The sequence below is a fragment of the Prinia subflava genome, chromosome 8, assembly GCF_021018805.1.
Source record: "Prinia subflava isolate CZ2003 ecotype Zambia chromosome 8, Cam_Psub_1.2, whole genome shotgun sequence".
NCBI classification, from domain to species: domain Eukaryota; kingdom Metazoa; phylum Chordata; class Aves; order Passeriformes; family Cisticolidae; genus Prinia; species Prinia subflava.
The window spans coordinates 6,914,936-6,931,586 of NC_086254.1; the positions used below are offsets into that span (position 1 = coordinate 6,914,936).

A 16,651-nucleotide genomic window follows, 5' to 3' on the forward strand; every position below is an offset into this window, starting at 1 on the left:
CGTGACTGATCCCACCCCAGGGCCCCCCGGGACTGATCCCAGCCCTTCTCCGGGAACCCCTCCTTACACACTCCGGGGCTGCCCCTTCAACCTTTCCTTCTGTCTTTGCACCCCACGTGCTGCAGCCCTGGGGAGTGCCTGCAGTCCCTGCTGAGCCCCGGCACAGCCCTGGGCTCACAGAGAGGACTGCAGAGGGGTGACTGCACAGGCTGAGCCCAGGGCCCCGCAGGGGTGCCCTGAGCCCCAAAACGGGTGCCCTGAGCAACTGCTGGGGAAGGGCAAGGGGTGAAGCCCCCCAAGGATGGGGGGCTGCTGGGCTGAGGTGGGGCATGGTGCTGAGCCCAGCACTGCAGGGTGAAGTAAGAAACAAGCCACTGGTCCAAGCCTGTTCCAAATTAAAAACTCTTTATTTAAACTCTCTCCCATTCCCCTTTTTCCCAGCCTGGAGCAATCCTGCTGCTTCACCGGGCCCAGGGGCTGGGCCCAGCACCCGCACAGCAGGGAGTGGGGGGAAACTCACAGGAGCCCTTGGCACGAGGGTTCTGCATCCCACAAAGCAGCCCTGGAGCACCCTGTGCCCCACATCCCCATGCTGCTCCACCCCTGCCCCACAGCAACGGGGCTACCGAGGGCCTGCTCGTGGCTGAGCCCTCCTCGGGCACCGCCGAGCAGCGCAGCCGCCCCTCTGCCTTCGGGGTGCCTCTCCAAGGGGGGAGCACGGGGCACCCCAAGTCCCTTCCCGGCCTGCCGGGTGCTGCCGTCATTTGCGCCTGCCGAAGATGGACTTCTTGCTGGGGTTCTTGTCGCCCACGCTCAGCCCGATGAGCAGTCGAGCCTTCTTGTCCTCCTCCTGCTGCTGGATGGTCCCGTCGGGTTTGTTCTGCAGCTTCCCCCGGGCCTCCGCGCCGGCCGCCGGCTTCAGGCGCAGCTTCTCCTTGATCACCTGCCCCGGGAGTCAGGGGGCTCAGCAACCCCCATGGCCACTCCCTGAGCCCTCGGCATGGCCGACAGCCTGAGCTGCTGAGCCAGCGCAGCTGCTGCCCGCTCTGGGGAACGTGCCACCCACCCTGGGGTTACCATCCCTGTCCTGGGCAGAGCAGCCCTGGCAGCCTCTGGAGCGGGAAGAGGGATGTGGTCCCACGTACCTGTGCCACCAAGGCTTTGCGGCTGTCCCTCTTCACCGCCATGGCAAAGTCCAGCCATGTCCATGTGTTGTTGTGGTACTCCAGGCATGGCAGCACCAGGTTTAGGTCGCCCCAGTCCACGCTGTTCTTCTCCCCCTGTGTGACAGAGGTGTCAGGCAGTGTGGGACAATGGCCCAGACCACCCCAAGCGTGCCCTGTCCCACTGGTCCCACACCTTGTAGCTGACACAGAGTGGCACCTGCGGGATCTTGATGTAGATGAAGGAGTTGTTCATGGCTGCACGCTCCTTCATCTTGTCGATGTCATCCACGGGATGCTGGGGACAGAGCAGAAGCCATGAGCAGAAGGGAAAGAGAAGGGACACAGCCAGGAACCAGCAGGGAAGGGACAGCCGGGCACTAGGCCACAGCATTGCTTCATCAGGGAGAGGTGAGAGCTGCTCTGGCACGGTGTCAGAAAAATGAGATACATGGATCCCATCAAGCGTGCAGGCGCCTGGTTGTAAAGGATGCAAATCCTCATGGTGGGAGGGAGCAGGAGAAAACAGACAAGCGTGGGAGGGAAGTGTGGGAGGACATGGCTACCCAGCCCTGCAGTTAAGGAAAAACAGACTGGCACCACAGCAGGGCTCTCGCAGGTTCCCCCCTCAGGGCAGCAGGAGGTACCTCAGGTGCTTTTCGGAACGATCTTCTGACCCCTGATGTCCGATTGAGTCCCTGAGCAACTCCCTTCCCCGGGCCCAGCGAGTCATCGGCCCCGATCAGCTGCCGCGGCTTCACCACGGGGATCCCTGGGGCAAACAGGGTGAGGTGGTGGGGGTGTCCAGCCATGACCCCAACCCTCCCTGTCTCCCTGTCCCCAGAGCAGACCCCAGATCCCTGTTCCTCAATTCATGGCTGGACAGCAGCTGCCCACAAACATATCCTGGACACGCAGCCAGAGCTGCTCAAGGACATCCAGAGAGGAGGGTGATCACGAGCCTCTCACCTGTTGTCACCAGCTTGGACTTATCTTCCTCATCCCCCACCTCCTCCTCCTCCACATTACGGCCAGGGAAGAAGAAACCCATCATTCTGTGGAAGAACTGGTGGGTGAGCTGGATGGTGAGAGGCACCACGTTCACCTGCGGGAAGGAGACATGTCAGAGCCTGGCACACACTGCCTGTGTCCCACAGAGACCCTGGCACCTCCCAGCCCAGCCCTGGCACCTCAAAATGCTCCTTGATGGAGATGCCTCCCACGGGCGGCCGGACCTTGCTGAAAATCCTCAGGGCCAGCTGCCGGCCAGACTGGCAGGAGCTCTGGGGACGCAGCACCACCTGCAGGGAAGAGGATGGGTGACCAGGGTGAGGACAGGCCACTCTGCCCAGGCCACCCGTGGGTCCCCAGGAAGCAGAGCTGCTCCTCCAGCTGCCACTTGCCTTGTACACAGCGTTGGGCAGCAGGTTGTTCATGGTCACCCAGCCCAGTTCCAGCAGATGCTCGGCCGTGTCATCAGACTTGTTGACCTGTGCAGACAATGCCATCAGCTCCCAGCGTCCCTGCTCCCAGCTCAGGGGCTGCGGGCACTGTCCAACTCCACACCTTGCTGTAGAGGAAGCGCTGGAGCTCCAGCTCAGCAATGCCCAGCTGCCCATCCTCCTCTGTCAGGCGCCAGCGCGCCTGGGCAAAGTAGAACTCAGTCCTCCGTGCCACACTCACGTCCTCCGGCTGCTTTCGCAGCTCCATCTTGTTGGCTCGCTGCAGCTGGAAGTCCTTGAAGCACCTGCAGAACAGAGGAGAGAGCTGGGATGTGGGAGTCCTAGAGTAAGGGGGACACAATGCCAGGGAAGGCTGAGATCATAGAATCAGAATGGTTTGGCTTGGACACCTCCCACTGTCCCAGGTGGCTCCAAGCCCCATCCAGCCTATCCTTGAACACTTCCAGGGATGGGGCAGCCACAGCTTCTCTCTCCCTAATATCCAATCCAAACATACTCTGAGTTTAAAGCCATTCCCCCTTGTCCTACCTGATCAGTATGTTCAGCTCCTCGCTCTCCAGCTGCAGGTCAGCTTTTTCCTGGCTCAGCTGCTGCTGCAGCCGGTGGTTCAGGTCGAGCAGGATCTCGTTTTTGCTGTCATCCTTCAAGGACTGAAGGACAGACAACCCTCAGCACCCTCTGCCCTTGAGTGGGGATCCCAGGGAGCCGGGGATATGGGCTCACCTTCATGTTGGAGTACATCTGCTTCTCCAGCTGCCGGATCTGGGCCACGTGCTGCCTCACAGCCTCTTGCAGGTGTAGGATACTGCTGCGCTGCTCCTCAGGGTTGCTGGAGATTTCCAGCTGGAAACGCACCCGCTGCTTCTTCTCACTGTGCTCCTGGACACAGGAATAGGGCAAGGTTAGGAGTGCCTGGGTGCAGTGAGGGGCACGGACACCTGGAGCCCCGTGGGTACCTTGCGTTTGGGCTCCACGTGCAGCAGCAGGTTGTTGACTATGTCGAGGATCATGGCATACTGGGCGGGGTTGGTGGAGATCTCCAGGTCGTGGTGGATCAGGGTGAAGGTGTCCACAGCTCCTGCAGGGACACAAAGGACAAGTAGGGACTCAGCACGGCCAGAAATGTGCCTCTGATCTCCACAGGGCCAAAAGACACCACCCCTGGAGTTAGCCATGGGTCAGCCCAGAGCTTTACCCCACAAGGCACACTGCCTGGATGCACCCACCCTCCTGCTTCTTCAGCAGATCCTCCTTCTCCTGGTTGGCAGGGGTCTCAGGAGGCTTTATCTGCGTGGCCAGCTCGGGGTCAATGTCGTGGCTGTAGCTGATGTAGTACATGCGGCAGCTGCAGCGAGAGATGATCCTCTGCACCTGCTGGGTCTGCTGGGCTTCCGAGGGCTCATTCCAGTCTGGGGACAAGCAGAAGGACCACAGTCAGAGTGCCACGTCCAGCACGCTGGGACTGCACAGTGCAGGGCTTGGAGCATCGGCCACCTCCTCGAGCCACACAGGGACAGGACAGGTGCTCTCAGCTCTACCAGCCTTGGGGTCACACCCGAGTGGGATGGGGCAGGCACAGCAGCCAGGGCTGTGGGCAGTACCTGTGGTGGTGCTGACCATGCCCCCCACTGCCTGCCCGCTCTCCATCAGCTCCTGTACCGAGTCCAGGCTCCGCTGACGATGCTCCTCAATATTTTTTACCTGGGGAGGCAAGGAGGCACTGCTGGCTGTCCCCACTTTCCCTGGCTTGGCCAGGGCACTGACAGCACTGCCTGTCCCCCATGTAGCTTGCCCACCACATGCTCACCTCCAGCCAGAGCTGGCCATGCTCCCCCTCAGAGGGGCTGCTCTCTGTGGTGGCAAAGTACTGCATGCCATCCAGCAAACACGTCCAGGATGTTTTCTGCTTCAGAGTGTCCCCGTACCAGGCGGGGTGGTGCTGGCACTGCAGCAGCTGTGCCTTCGCAGCGGACACGATCACACAGCCCTCTGTCTCTGCACCACGCAGAACCATCTGTGGGGGGAGAGACCCCAGGGGTCTGATGGACCTCTCTGGGGCAGGCACAGCCCCTGTCACAGCCGGGCCATGGGGACAGGCAGGTACCTGGCAGTTCACCAGCTCGATGAGGCAGTTGCGGTTGTAGATGTCGTCGGTCTGGCAGGCAGCGATGCCGCAGAGCTGCTCGCTGGGCCCCGACTCCTCTTCCGTGAAAACCACAAACTTGTCCGTCTCCTCAATGAGCTTCTGCAGCATGTAGGCCCCTGGGGAAGGAGAAAGGGTCAGTGCAAAGCTGTGGGGGGATGGCTCAAATGTACAGAATGAAAGCAGACACAGCTTTGAGCTGTGGGCTTCTCCTTGCTCCCCTCCCCACTGTGCTCACCCCCTGAGGAGGCTCTCTCAGGACGGCCACTGGTGATGGGAGCGGTCACTCTGGCAGGCATGGAGTGAGCAGAGAGCGGGCCCCGCTTCAGCTTCTTGGCCTGCAGCTGTGTGTCGATCTTCAGCCCCTTCAGGGCCTCGGTGGACAGGTTACGCTTGAGCACAGCCGCTTTCTTGTAGCCATCGTAGAGGCCGAAGGCGATGTCCCGGTTCGTGGTGGTCCAGGACGCCCGCAGGTCCACCAAGTGCAGCTGATGCGTGTGGAAACCGTCGTCCCCATCACGCAGGGGCAGCTCCTGGGCACAGAGGACCAGTGCCTCAGCACAGCAAAGCCCCCCCTGGCCCACCCAGTGGCCTCAGGTGCTGGGACTAGGAACCCTGCCAGCCCTTCAGGCAGAGCGTGGGGATTGGAGCACAGACCACCCCAGGGACCACAGCATAGGCACCAAGTCAGGTGCTTGGTAGATTGGAAGCCCTGAAGTTGTGTCTCTTCCCCAGCCAAATCCCTTCCCCACTGCATCCAACAACCAACATCCCCTTGTCCTGGAGATGCCACCAGGCCAGCACAAGCTGCTGCGCCCTGCTTGCAGTGGTACCTCCTCAGCCGTGCGGTTGCTGTGCCGCTGGTAGGTGAGGGAGGACAGGCTCAGCAGGTGGGTTTTCTTCACCAGGGTGTCGAGCTGGTGGTCAGCGTTCTCGTCACAAGTGGAGGCCATGAGGTGCACGGTGACCTGGCTCAGGTCACTCACCATCTGCGTGATGCTCCACTCCGAAATGAGGCGTCGCATCACCGTGCCGGCTGGGGGACAGGGACAGGGGTCAGCCAGGGCCCTGCTGCACCTGGAGGATGCACCAGCTGCTGGCAGGAGTCCCACTCACCTTGTGGGATGAGCCGCTGTGTGCCCCGAGTGAAGATGTGTCCCTGGCAGCATTCCACCTGGATCCCCCGCTGCTGGGCAAAGGAGGCCCAGTAATGCACCTGAGAGGGAGCAGAGAGCAGGAGCTGAGAGTCCAGCAGAGGCAGAGCAAGGAGGACACAGATTCCCAGCCCTGGGAACTACCTGCAGCTGGGGGAAGAGCGCAGTATAGGACAACTGCTTGTAATGCTGCCCCAGCTTCTTCTTGCTGGGTTTCATGTTGTTGAAGAGCTTCCCACGGCAGATGGGCCGTGTCACGCTGGTCCACGTGGCCCAAAAATTCTGCATCCAGCGGAGAGTGCTGCTGTAGAGCAGGATCCGGGGCTGGGAGTGCTCTGAGAATACACCCACCATCAGCCAGCACCACGGGGCTGGGACATGGCAGCACCCAACCCACAACCAGCATGCCCTGCCCTATGCCCCTCATCCCCAAGGGATCCCCAGGATGCTGTCAGCTATCTTTACTGGGTTGTGTCAGGTCCATCCGGATGGAGAGGTTGAGGTTCTCAGAACGGAAGGCACGGTAGGAGTCATACTGCTGCCCCACTGGCACCTCGGGCAGGAACTCGGGGGAGCGCAGCACCACGCCGTGGTGGTCGTGGGGGTTCCCATGGCACAGCCACTGCAGGTCCAGTGTCATGCACAGGTCAGGCAGGTGCAGGAAGCAGCAGTCGTCGTATCTGAATGCAGAGAGAGACCCCAGTCACTCCCCAGCACTGGTGAGGGCCCCCCATGCTTGTGGCCACACACTCACTTGGAGGCTGTCCGGACATTGATATCCAGGTTGCCCTTGAAGACAAACTGCCCAGGCTTCCAGTGGAAGGAGAGTTGGCTCCACTCCCAGTGCATGTTCTCCGTGGTGTTGTAGGGGTCCTGCAAGGACAGGCATGAGGAGAGGCAGGTGTGAGCTGACCCCACACCATCATGTTCCCCAGTCCAGTAGCACCCACCTCAGTGGCCAGCTGGTGCAGGTTGGCCTGTTCAATGTCCATGTGCCAGTCTCCATGGAAGAGAAGGCGGCTCTTGTCCCACCAGGGCAATGGGGCACTGGGGTCCTCTGAGGGCTTGGTGAGGAGATCCACACACTGGCCGATCAGCGTCCATGCCGGGTCCCAGCAGGGCCCCCACACGATGGTGTACTGGGAGATCACAGCTGCGGACACAGAGGGTGGCTCAACCATTTGCCCTGTCCCTATCCCATCACAGAGCTCCCCCATTCCTCCAGCTCTTACAGTGAAAGTCATGGTAGAACTTCAAGGGCGGCATGTTCCTCTCCACCGTGGCATCGCCCCAGGGCAGCCCCAGCTTCAGCACCTGGCGGCGCCGGGAGCAGGCCTGGCCGCGCTGCTCGGCGCCGATCAGCCGCCCGGAGAGCTGCCAGTTCCGGATCTCAAACAGGTACCGGGGGTAGTCACGGATCCGCACTGCGAGGGGAGGGAGGGCTGAGGGACGGGGCAGTGAAGAGACAGGCAGTCCCCCACTCTGGACCATAGTAGGAGCCATCATCCTATCACATCTCTGCTTCCTTCCCACTCCCTTTGAACCTTCAAAAATCGTTTTCCCTGCCTGCTTACACACCATGTGGTGCCAGCCCACACAGCCACCATGCTGCCCTCCAAGGGCACCCTCCCACAAAGCAACTCACCAAAGAAGCTGCCAACTGTGCCCTTCATCATGCGGCACCACTGGGTGACCATCTCCAGACCCTCTGGGGGGAACGGGCTGACGCCATCCAGGTCCCTCATCTGCTCCAACACACGCTCCGTGCCGTGGAAGGACTCATCAGCCATGGCCACCAGCTCCAGGTGGGCCAGGGTCCAGGTGAGCAGGGCCCTCCGCATGGGCGTGTTGGCGTAGAGGCGCCGCGAGCGCTGGATGTAGATCTCGATGTTCTTCTTCTCCAGCGAGGCGTAGAGCTCCTCGATCTTGCGAGCAGGCAGCAGCTCCCCGTGCTGCTTGCGCAGCGCAGCCACCTTGGCATCCAGCAGCTGCAGGCGCTTGGCGCTCTCCTTGCTCTCGTCCTTCATCAGCTCGTAATTGTCTCGCAACTTGACCTCAAAGACGTCATCCAGGAAGACCCAGGAGAAGTGGGTGACTTTGAGCAGGAGGTCAGGGGGCAGGGCTGTGCTGGAGGGGCGCCCGGGCCGGTGCAGGCCCTTCAGCCACTTCTGCACGCCCACGGCAGCGTCCAGCGTGCGGGAGAAGTCGTACTGGTAGGGGAACTCGATGGTCACGCTGGCGAAGGAGAAGGCCCAGCCGCGGTTGCGGAGCGTGCGCAGGGTGGGGAAGCCGTCGCGGTGCCGGACGACCTCCTCCAGCTCCGGCAGCAGCTTCACCTCCACCTCCTTGAAGCTGAAGATGCTGTGTCCATCAAAGCTGGCGGCCAGCTCAGGGCAGTAGCCGTGCAGGGCCCCACCGTGCCAGCTCACTGAGGTCCGTTCTGCAGCCAGGCTGATGTAGTTGGCCTCAGAGACAAAGGCTGTGAGCTTGGCAGAGCTCAGCTCCAGGGACAGGGACAGGAGCCTTTTGGGAGGGGTCCCTTTTGGCTGCAGGGGCCCCGGTGACTCAGCAAGGGTGACTGGGTGGGACGTGGGGCTCTCTGGGGGCAGGGAGGGAAGCGTCCTGTGGCCAAGGGCGCTCCACAAGGCTTCGTGGCACTGCAGGGTGGCCAGGGTGTGATGATACAGGTGCATGTGGTCAGGTGGGCTCCACAGCACTGCCAGCCCCTCGCCACACTGCACCTGCACCAGAGAGAGCGAGGAGGCACCACGTCACTGCCAGGGCCAGCACAGCACAGCCCTGTCCTCCCTCCAGCACCTTTTGTGCCAGCCAATCCTCCTCCTGCCTCATCTATCCCCAGCACAAGATAAAGCAGTGGCCCAACAGCCAAACCAACCTCCAGGGAGCGAATGCTGCTGTGGTAGGTGACAGAGAGTACAGAGAGACTGGCCACGGGGTTGGGGATGGCAGCAGCTTTGCAGCACGGCTGCATCTTCTCAGTGATGCTCTTCACCAAGGCCAGCACCATGCCCTGGATGCTGACTGTGTAGCTCTCAGCACTTCCCAGGACAGTCAGCGTGTCCAGCCGCAGCTCCAGGGCACCTGGAGAGATGGCATGTCAGTGCTGGAGGCACAGAGCAGGCACACCACAACGTGCCAGGTTCCTCTGACTGCAAGGTTATTCCAGGACAGCCATCTGGGATCAGCTTGGATGCCACTTACCCACTACGGCTGAGAGTGTGAAAAGGTTCACGTCCTCCACCTTCAGATCCACCTTCCAGAGCAGCCCCCAGGGCTCACTGGAGGCAGAGGGTGGCCGCTTGGCAAATTCAGCCCCACCAGGCTGCAGGCAGAAGAGGCGCAGAACCCTGGCCAGGCACTCAGTGCAGGTGTCAGACGACTCCACTTGAAGCCCCCGGATGGTGCAATCCAGGAAGAGAGTATCCGACTGGGCGCTGGACATGCCCAGGGGCTGGTTGTAGCTGCCCTGCAGGACAAACAGAATGATCATTCTCAGGCTGCAGGACATCCCTGTGCCACCCACGTAGAGACTGAGACTGAAAGCCACCCCTTGCCCCCTTGGTTTGTTCCTCACCTGGAGGTTGAAAGAGTCGAGGATGAGGGCTTCTCCCCACACGTGCATGTTGGGGGGATGTGGGGCACGCTGGATGTGGGAGTCGTTGCCCACTCGCCAGCACAGGTGGTCCACGGCCAGCACCGCTCGCTGGTGCACGCTCTCTGGCCGCAGGTGCTGGTAGTCTGTGGGCACAGAGGAGGGGGGAAGTACAGGCAAGGCTCACCCAAACACAGGCACCCTGACACAACCAGGCAGGGATCCACAGCCCCTGGCCACACACACACACACACGGGCAAGCACAGCAGCAGCACGACCCTCTCCATTCCCAACCTGGTGCCTCTCTTGGCAGATCCCAAGAAGAGCCCAGCACCTCCCTGATCCAGCCTGTACCTGCAGAGATGGAGTTGAAGCACAAGGCGAAGGGTGGCGTGTCCCCCAGCTGCACAGACACATTGACATTGGACAGTGAGGCACACAGGATGATGGGCACTAGGATCTGGGGATAGCTCCTGCACAGGACAAGCAGGGATGGCTGTTACTGGGAGCTGTGTGCCACAGAGCCTGGCAGGAAGCAGGCCCAGAGGGATGCCCTTTCTGCAGGGGCTCCCTGATCACCTCCTGACCAGCCTCCCCATCCCACAGGCTGTGCACAGGGAAGATAAGGTGCTGAGTGCCCAGGCACTGTGCCAGAGAGTGGCCAGCAAGAGGAAACAAGCTGTGATACCAGCAGCTGCACTGAGGCCAAGTTTACCTTCCCTTGTGCCCTTGGCTGGGGACAGGCAACGCCCGGCACTTGTATTCCTGTGCCAACAGGCTCAGCCAGTGTGAAAACTCTTGGTGACGGTAGTGGATGATGCAGGTGTTGAGCAGCACAGCAACTGAGAGGTCAATGGCTGTGACCTAGAGCAGGGAAAGGGCCAGGTGGCAAAAAACTCGTGCCAGGAGCCAGACCAGCCACCCCCCAGGGGGACAGTGTGCCCAGTGCTTGCTCACCTGCACACTGGTCTTCAGGGAGTTGAGGCACACAATGCGCTGGCGGCTCTGGGGCAGGAGAAGGCCATCTGGGGAGACAGAGGAATACAAATGAGGGGTGGCAGAGGGCAGTGATGCCAGCCCTGTCCCATCAGTGGTGCCCTCCTGGCTACTTGCCCTCCAGCTGGAGATCTACACTCATTTGGTCCAGGTCTGAGTTGGGCGTGAAGTTGCGCAATGGGATTTGCTCCTCTTCACGCTGATATAGAAACTGCAGCAGCTTCAGGCTCCAGGTGAGGTGCCTGGGAGACACAGGGAGTCACTGCCACGAGGGAACTGCACTGTCATGTCCTCCAGCTCCCTGTCTCTCATCACCAGCTGATCAGCATGCTGGCATGGACAAACACAGCAGCCAGAGCCCAGCTGCAGCACAGCCCAGTGCTCTCATCCCATCGCCTGAGGATCCCGTCAGCTGCCCTACTGGAGAACCAGCTCACATGCCCTCCTCCCTCCCCAAGAGCCCAGCCCTAAGCCAAGCTCAGTCCTTCCCACTGGAGTGGGCTCCAGGATTCGCTCTCTGCAGTCTAGCAGAGCCACGGGACGAGAAGGGAATGGCACAGTTGTCCCCAGGTACATGTCCCCAGCATTACTTTGGACTCAGACAGTCTGCCCCTCACCTCTTCTGGCTGTTCATGGACAGCACCATGTTGGTATTCTCCAGTTTTATCTCCACCCTCCTGGGGATGAGCTTCAGTGTTTCCCTGCTCAGCACAGACAGGGACTTTGAGGGCTCCCCTGAGCCTGAAAAAGGACAGAGAGAATCATGAGAAGGACTTGCCCAAACCCCTATGCTCTGGAGAGGGAGGGAGTGATCCCACAGCCAAATCCCTCTGGCTCCAGGGGGCCACCAGCCCCTGCCCTACACAGAACTTGTCCCTGTCCTTATCCTGACCTGTGGTGGGCTCTTCCCCCACGCTGCTGTGCTGGGCACCAGCAGTGACGTGGTGCAGGAGGGGGCTGCAGAAAAGCCCCTCGTGCAGCTCTGCCTGCAGCGTGCGGACGTGGAGCCGGATTCCCACCAGCCGCCGCCTGCTGATCTCCAGGGAGAGGGACAGTGCCAGGGCCAGCTCTGCCAGGCACGTGTCATCCTGTGCACAGGGGACACAGCAAGGAGCACTCAGGGAGTCACACAGTGCACAGCAGAGAGCCCAGCACCTAGCAGCATCACCCAGCCTCAGGGACACCCCGGAGCAGCGTGTCCCAGGGAGCCAGTGCCCAGGTCCCAAGTGGGGAATTTCTCCCTCCTCCAGCACTCACCAGCTGGCTGCTCCGGAGCACTTTGCTATTCACCTTTGTCAGGCTCACCTCACACATCAAGCTGGGGAGAGCAGAGAACAGAAGGAGGATGTGGGTCTTGCTGCTGCCAAAACAAGACTCTGCCCTTTTTCCTGTGGGACACAGGGATCCCAAGTCCCTGCTTAAAGTGCTCCCAAAAGCAGAGCATGCCCTAAGTCCATGCACACCACATTATTTGGAGAACACACAACTCAAGCTTCCTGTGACAGGAAAAGGAACCAGGCCAGCCTCAGAGGAGGTTAATGCGTCACACCACAGGTGACATGAGATGCTGCTGAGTGGGACAGAGAGAGGAGAGACACAAGGCTGGGGTCGGAGGAGCTTCCCTGACCTGGAAGCAAAGTGGGGTATGAGCACAGCATTACCTCTTCCCATTGCCATTCAGGAGGAGACGTGCCTGGCTGGCCTGGATGTGCCAGAGAGACTCTGAGGTGGCCACGTGCAGAACCATGATGTTGATGGAATCCATGTGGATGGAAAAGAGCTGGAGGGAAGGTGCTGCTGTGAGGGATATCCAACAGCAGCACAGCCCACAGCAGCCTCTCACCGAGCCAGTGCCTCACCTGGCTAAGGAGCCTCAGCAGGGAGGGTTTAAGGGTCAGGTCTGTTCTGCTTCCATTTCCATCAGCTTCTCTGGGAGCCTCCGGGACGGATGGCTGGAACCCAGGGCCTTTCTGGAGATCCGTGCGGATTCGCACCTCGCCAAAACACAGCTCGAAGTAGCGCCTGGGAAACAACAGCACAGGCAGCTCTGACAAGAGCTCGCACTTGGCACACCTGGCCCTGTCACCAGGGATTTCCCCTACCCCAGGGATGTGTGGGACCAGCACAAGGGCACCCACAAGACACCGCCACCTCCAAGCGTGTGTTACGCCATCACAGAGCTGATCACAGAGGAATAAGGAAGGCAGAAAGGTGTAAAGGCAGCAGGATGGCAAGCAGGGCAAGGGGTGAGGCAGATCCCCAAAAGGAGTAGGCAGGGAGCTGGGGTGGGGGCACGTACGGCAGCTCCCGGCTCAGTTTGCTGGAGATCCAGATGTTGTCGATCTCCTGTAAGGACACACAGGCAGGTCAGAGAAGGAGCAACTACATTGTGAAGCTTATCTCAGCATTCCCACTCCACTCCCAGTGCCTGGGATCATGCAAGGAGCAGCCAAACCCCAAGTCTGGCCATGGAAGGAAGGGCCTGGCACCAGCCATGGGGGTGCTCAATGAGAGAGCGGCTCCATGGATTTGTTGCCAGTCTGGAAGTGACAGCAACCACCCTCCCTGCCTTGTCTGGCACCAACCACCCCTCACCCAGTTACCCACCACAGTCTGCTGCTCCTGCTGGAACTTGAGGCTGATGTTCTGGGCCCAGAAGAAGCCAAAGGAGCCAATCTTCAGCTCTGCATGAAGCTTCTGCCGGCACCAGGTGACAGCCAGGCGACATGCCAGCCATCTGTGGGGACAGGGGGAAGGCCAGGGTCAGCCTCCCTGCTGGAGTTGAGGTCTAGGGATGCTCTTCATTCTTCGAGCACCAGTTCCAGCACCTACAGCTGGACGGGACCTCCCAGAGACCCTGCAGAACCACCCCCAAAAATCCCTGATGCCCCCCTCCCGAGTCCTGAGGCCTCCACACCCCCCTGACACCCCACGCCCACTCCTGCGGGCTCCTCTGAACTTTTCTAACCCCCCAAGTCCCTGACACCCAGCTCTACAACCCCCCAGTCCCCCGCAGGCTCCCCTCCACACCTCTCCCCCAGCCCTGTGAACCCCCCAAATTCCTGACACCCCCCCAAGCCCTCTTTGTCCCCCTTACCCTCCACTTCCCTCCTCCCAGACCCCCAACCCCTCACCCTCAGCCCTGAGGACCCTCTGCACCCCTGACACCACCCCAACCCGCCTTACCACCCCCCCAAAACTCCCGTGGCCCCCCAAAACACCCGCACCCCCCACTGCCAGCCCCTCGGGCCTCCCCTTGACCCCGGCGAGCTCCTCCCACCCCAGCAGAGCCCCTCCCAGCCCGCTGTCACCCCACGGCCACCGCCGTGCCCCGTCCCCAGCCCCGTCACCCCCGCCAGCCCCCGCGGGGTCCCTCACGCCCCCAGACCCTCCCGCCAGGCCCTGACCGCGCCAGCAGCCCGGCGAGCAGCGCGATGAGGACGATGCCGAGGAGCGCGGCGGGCAGCGGCGGCGGCATGGCGGGCACGGCCCCGGTGCGGCCCCCCGGCCCCGGTCGGACCCCCGCCCTCCCGCCCGCCCCTGCCCCGGCCCCGGCGCCGCCGCCGCCGCCCGTGGGGCCGCCCGCGCACCCCGAGTGGCCGCTGGGAGGGGCGGGACGGGGCGGGGCCTCGGCGGGGACAGCGGCCGCAGCAGCGCCCCGCCGGGGCGGCACCAGCATCGGGACAGCGGGGACGGCGGGGACAGCGGGACGGGGACAGCGGGGACGGCGGGATGGGGACAGCGAGATGGGGACAAGGATGGGGACAGGGGGGACACCAGGGCGGCACCGGGATGGGGACAAGGAGGACACCGGGATGGAGTCAGGGGGACACCGGGACGGGGACGAGGATGGGGAAAGGTGGGGAACACCGGGATGGGGACAGGGATACACCACGGCAGCAGCAGCATGGAGACAGCGGCGACAGAGGAGTGGTACCGGGATGGGGACAGTGGGCACACCAGGATGGGGAGAGGACTGATACCAGGTCTGGCATGGAGTGGGGGTGGTGAAAGCAGGTCCAGCACTGAAATGGAGCAAGGAGCAAGGGAGGTGACACCAGGTCTGGCACTGGGATAGGGCAAGTGGGTGACACCAGGGGCAGCACCATGATGGGGCAAGTGCAGATGACACCAGGTCTGGCTCCCTGTGCCAGATGTCCCCTGCATCAAACAAACAAACAGACACCACAGGGCAGAGTTCAGCACTTTTATGGCCCCAGGTCCTCGCAGGGCACAAGGAGGAGTTTGGGGTACAGCAAAGGGTACAACTTCCAGGGATAGCAGTCCTTTAATGGGTGGGTCTTTGGACAGAGCAGGCTGAAAAGGGACAGGATGGGAGTTTGGGAATTTGTGTTGGATCATGTCTGGATGTTGGGCTTGGCTTTGTGCTAATTTGGGATGTTTGGACCTCCTTTGTGCTGATCTAGGATGTTGGGCTCTGTTGTGGGTCAGATCTGGACATTGGGATCTGCTTTGTAGTGGTTTTAGGATTTTGGGAGCTGCTTTGGGTCAGGTCTGGACGCTGGGACCTGTTTAGTGTCAGATTTGGGACAATGGAATCTGCTCCACATTGAATTCAGGACACTGGGATCTGCTTTGTGCTGGGGCCCCGTGTCAGTGGTGTGTGTCAGTCCCAGGATTGGGACAGGAGCCATCCCCTGGGCTCGGCAGTCCCAAACACAGCAGGGCAGCGCCCAGAGGCTCAGCATCAGTCCGTCTTGTCCCTCACAACTCAGCATGGTACTGCTCCATTTGGAAGGCCTCGCTGGGCTGCATGAAGATGCCCTCCATCACCTTCCAGTAGTTATGCTGGCTGGAGGCGGCCATGCCATGCACCTCCTTCTGCCCGTGGATGGGCCGCCCGTACTGCTCCCCGGTCACCGAGAGGAAGACGTCGGTGGAGGTGTGCTGGAAGCGCACCTCGTCGTCCCGCACCCAGTACGTGCCACTGCACACCACTGTCCAGTCGTCCAGGTAGTCGCCCTCGCCGGCCTCCCCGAATGCACTCACCTCCTGGGGGTGAAGAGGAGCTCGTTTGGGGGCCAGGATGGAAAAAAGGGGAGGGTTGAGGTGGGCAGAGAAAAGGGCTGGGCTTAGGGGGAAGGAGGGTTGTGACTGAGGCTCTGTTGGGATTTGGAGGGTCTGGTTGGGATTCAGGCACGGGCAGGGCATTGGGGAATCAGGTGGGACTGGCAGGGACCCTGCTGGGACCAGGGAACAAGGCAATGCTGGTAGGGACCCAGCCTGAGGAGAGACCCAGGCTGAGCTAAGAACAAGGTGGGGACATATCTGGAGTCAGGAATTAGGCAATGCTAGTAGACATAAGGGGGATCTGGTTGGGAGAACCCAGGAGACCGACTGGGGAATAAAGTGGGGCCGGCAGTAACGTGGGTGACGAGGGGAACCCACGCAGGATGGGCAGAGACGGGGACAACGCAGCAGGGACTCAGGGCACCCGCCATGACCCGAGTAACAAGGCAGGCCCCGGGGATAGATACCGATCCCGGGGAGCGGGGGGGTGATCCCCGGCCGGTACCTGGTTCCCGGAGAGCGGCGAGGTGAAGCGGTGGCTGTGCAGGTTGCGGCCGGTGCCCAGGTGCGTGAGGCGGATGGCCTGCCCGCAGCGCACCGGCGTGCCCCGCTGGCACACGGCGGCCGTGCGGCCCCGCACCCGCCAGTAGCTGTTCCCGTCATCCGCCGCCGACACCCCGGTCACCGACTGCTGCCCGCTGCCTGCGGAGGAGGGAGAACCCCCATCACACCCAGCTCAGCCCGATGAGGGAGCCGCGGGAAGCCCGGGGAGGTGAGGGGGGGGGCGCGTCCGTTTACCGGAGCCGTAGCGCACATCGTGCGAGTGCAGCCGCACGTTGTGCCGCACATTGAGCAGCTTCACCACGGAGCCGCAGGTGACGGGCCCCGGGCCGCCGCGCCCCGCCGCGCCCAGCGCCGCCACCAGCAGCGGCAGCAGCGCCGGCAGCAGCAGCGGCGGCGGCTCCATCCCGCAGGAAGCGGAAGCGCGGCCGCTCCGCCCGCCGGGAGGTCGCGGCTCGCCCGCTCCGCCCCCCGCGCTCGCCGCCGCCGCCTCCATTTTCCCTCGGCCCCTCGGGTAAGGCCGCGCC

General features: G+C 62.0%; 2 protein-coding genes across 2 annotated transcripts; both read right to left on the reverse strand.

The window, feature by feature from the left end:
- Positions 1–384: 384 nt before the first annotated feature.
- BLTP2 (bridge-like lipid transfer protein family member 2) lies at positions 385–14,069 on the reverse strand. Its single transcript, XM_063402631.1, has 39 exons — positions 13,940–14,069; positions 13,140–13,269; positions 12,832–12,878; positions 12,392–12,554; positions 12,194–12,312; positions 11,790–11,850; positions 11,425–11,620; positions 11,150–11,273; positions 10,650–10,774; positions 10,494–10,561; positions 10,252–10,400; positions 9,891–10,009; positions 9,519–9,682; positions 9,146–9,410; positions 8,820–9,025; positions 7,569–8,664; positions 7,156–7,347; positions 6,874–7,076; positions 6,678–6,796; positions 6,389–6,603; positions 6,068–6,258; positions 5,886–5,985; positions 5,603–5,805; positions 5,008–5,302; positions 4,731–4,888; positions 4,434–4,640; positions 4,228–4,327; positions 3,853–4,035; positions 3,583–3,704; positions 3,350–3,505; positions 3,155–3,276; positions 2,730–2,910; positions 2,567–2,653; positions 2,354–2,464; positions 2,133–2,268; positions 1,811–1,935; positions 1,360–1,461; positions 1,146–1,280; positions 385–943 (listed from the first exon to the last, which is right to left on the reverse strand). The coding sequence occupies exons 1-39, from the start codon at positions 14,008–14,010 to the stop codon at positions 761–763; spliced, it is 6,729 nt and encodes a 2,242-aa protein (XP_063258701.1). The 5' UTR covers positions 14,011–14,069; the 3' UTR covers positions 385–760.
- A 656-nt stretch (positions 14,070–14,725) lies between these two features.
- On the reverse strand, positions 14,726–16,632 carry SDF2 (stromal cell derived factor 2). The gene is made up of 3 exons (XM_063402637.1): positions 16,362–16,632; positions 16,069–16,265; positions 14,726–15,545 (listed from the first exon to the last, which is right to left on the reverse strand). The coding sequence occupies exons 1-3, from the start codon at positions 16,618–16,620 to the stop codon at positions 15,258–15,260; spliced, it is 744 nt and encodes a 247-aa protein (XP_063258707.1). The 5' UTR covers positions 16,621–16,632; the 3' UTR covers positions 14,726–15,257.
- Between the last annotated feature and the right edge of the window lie 19 nt (positions 16,633–16,651).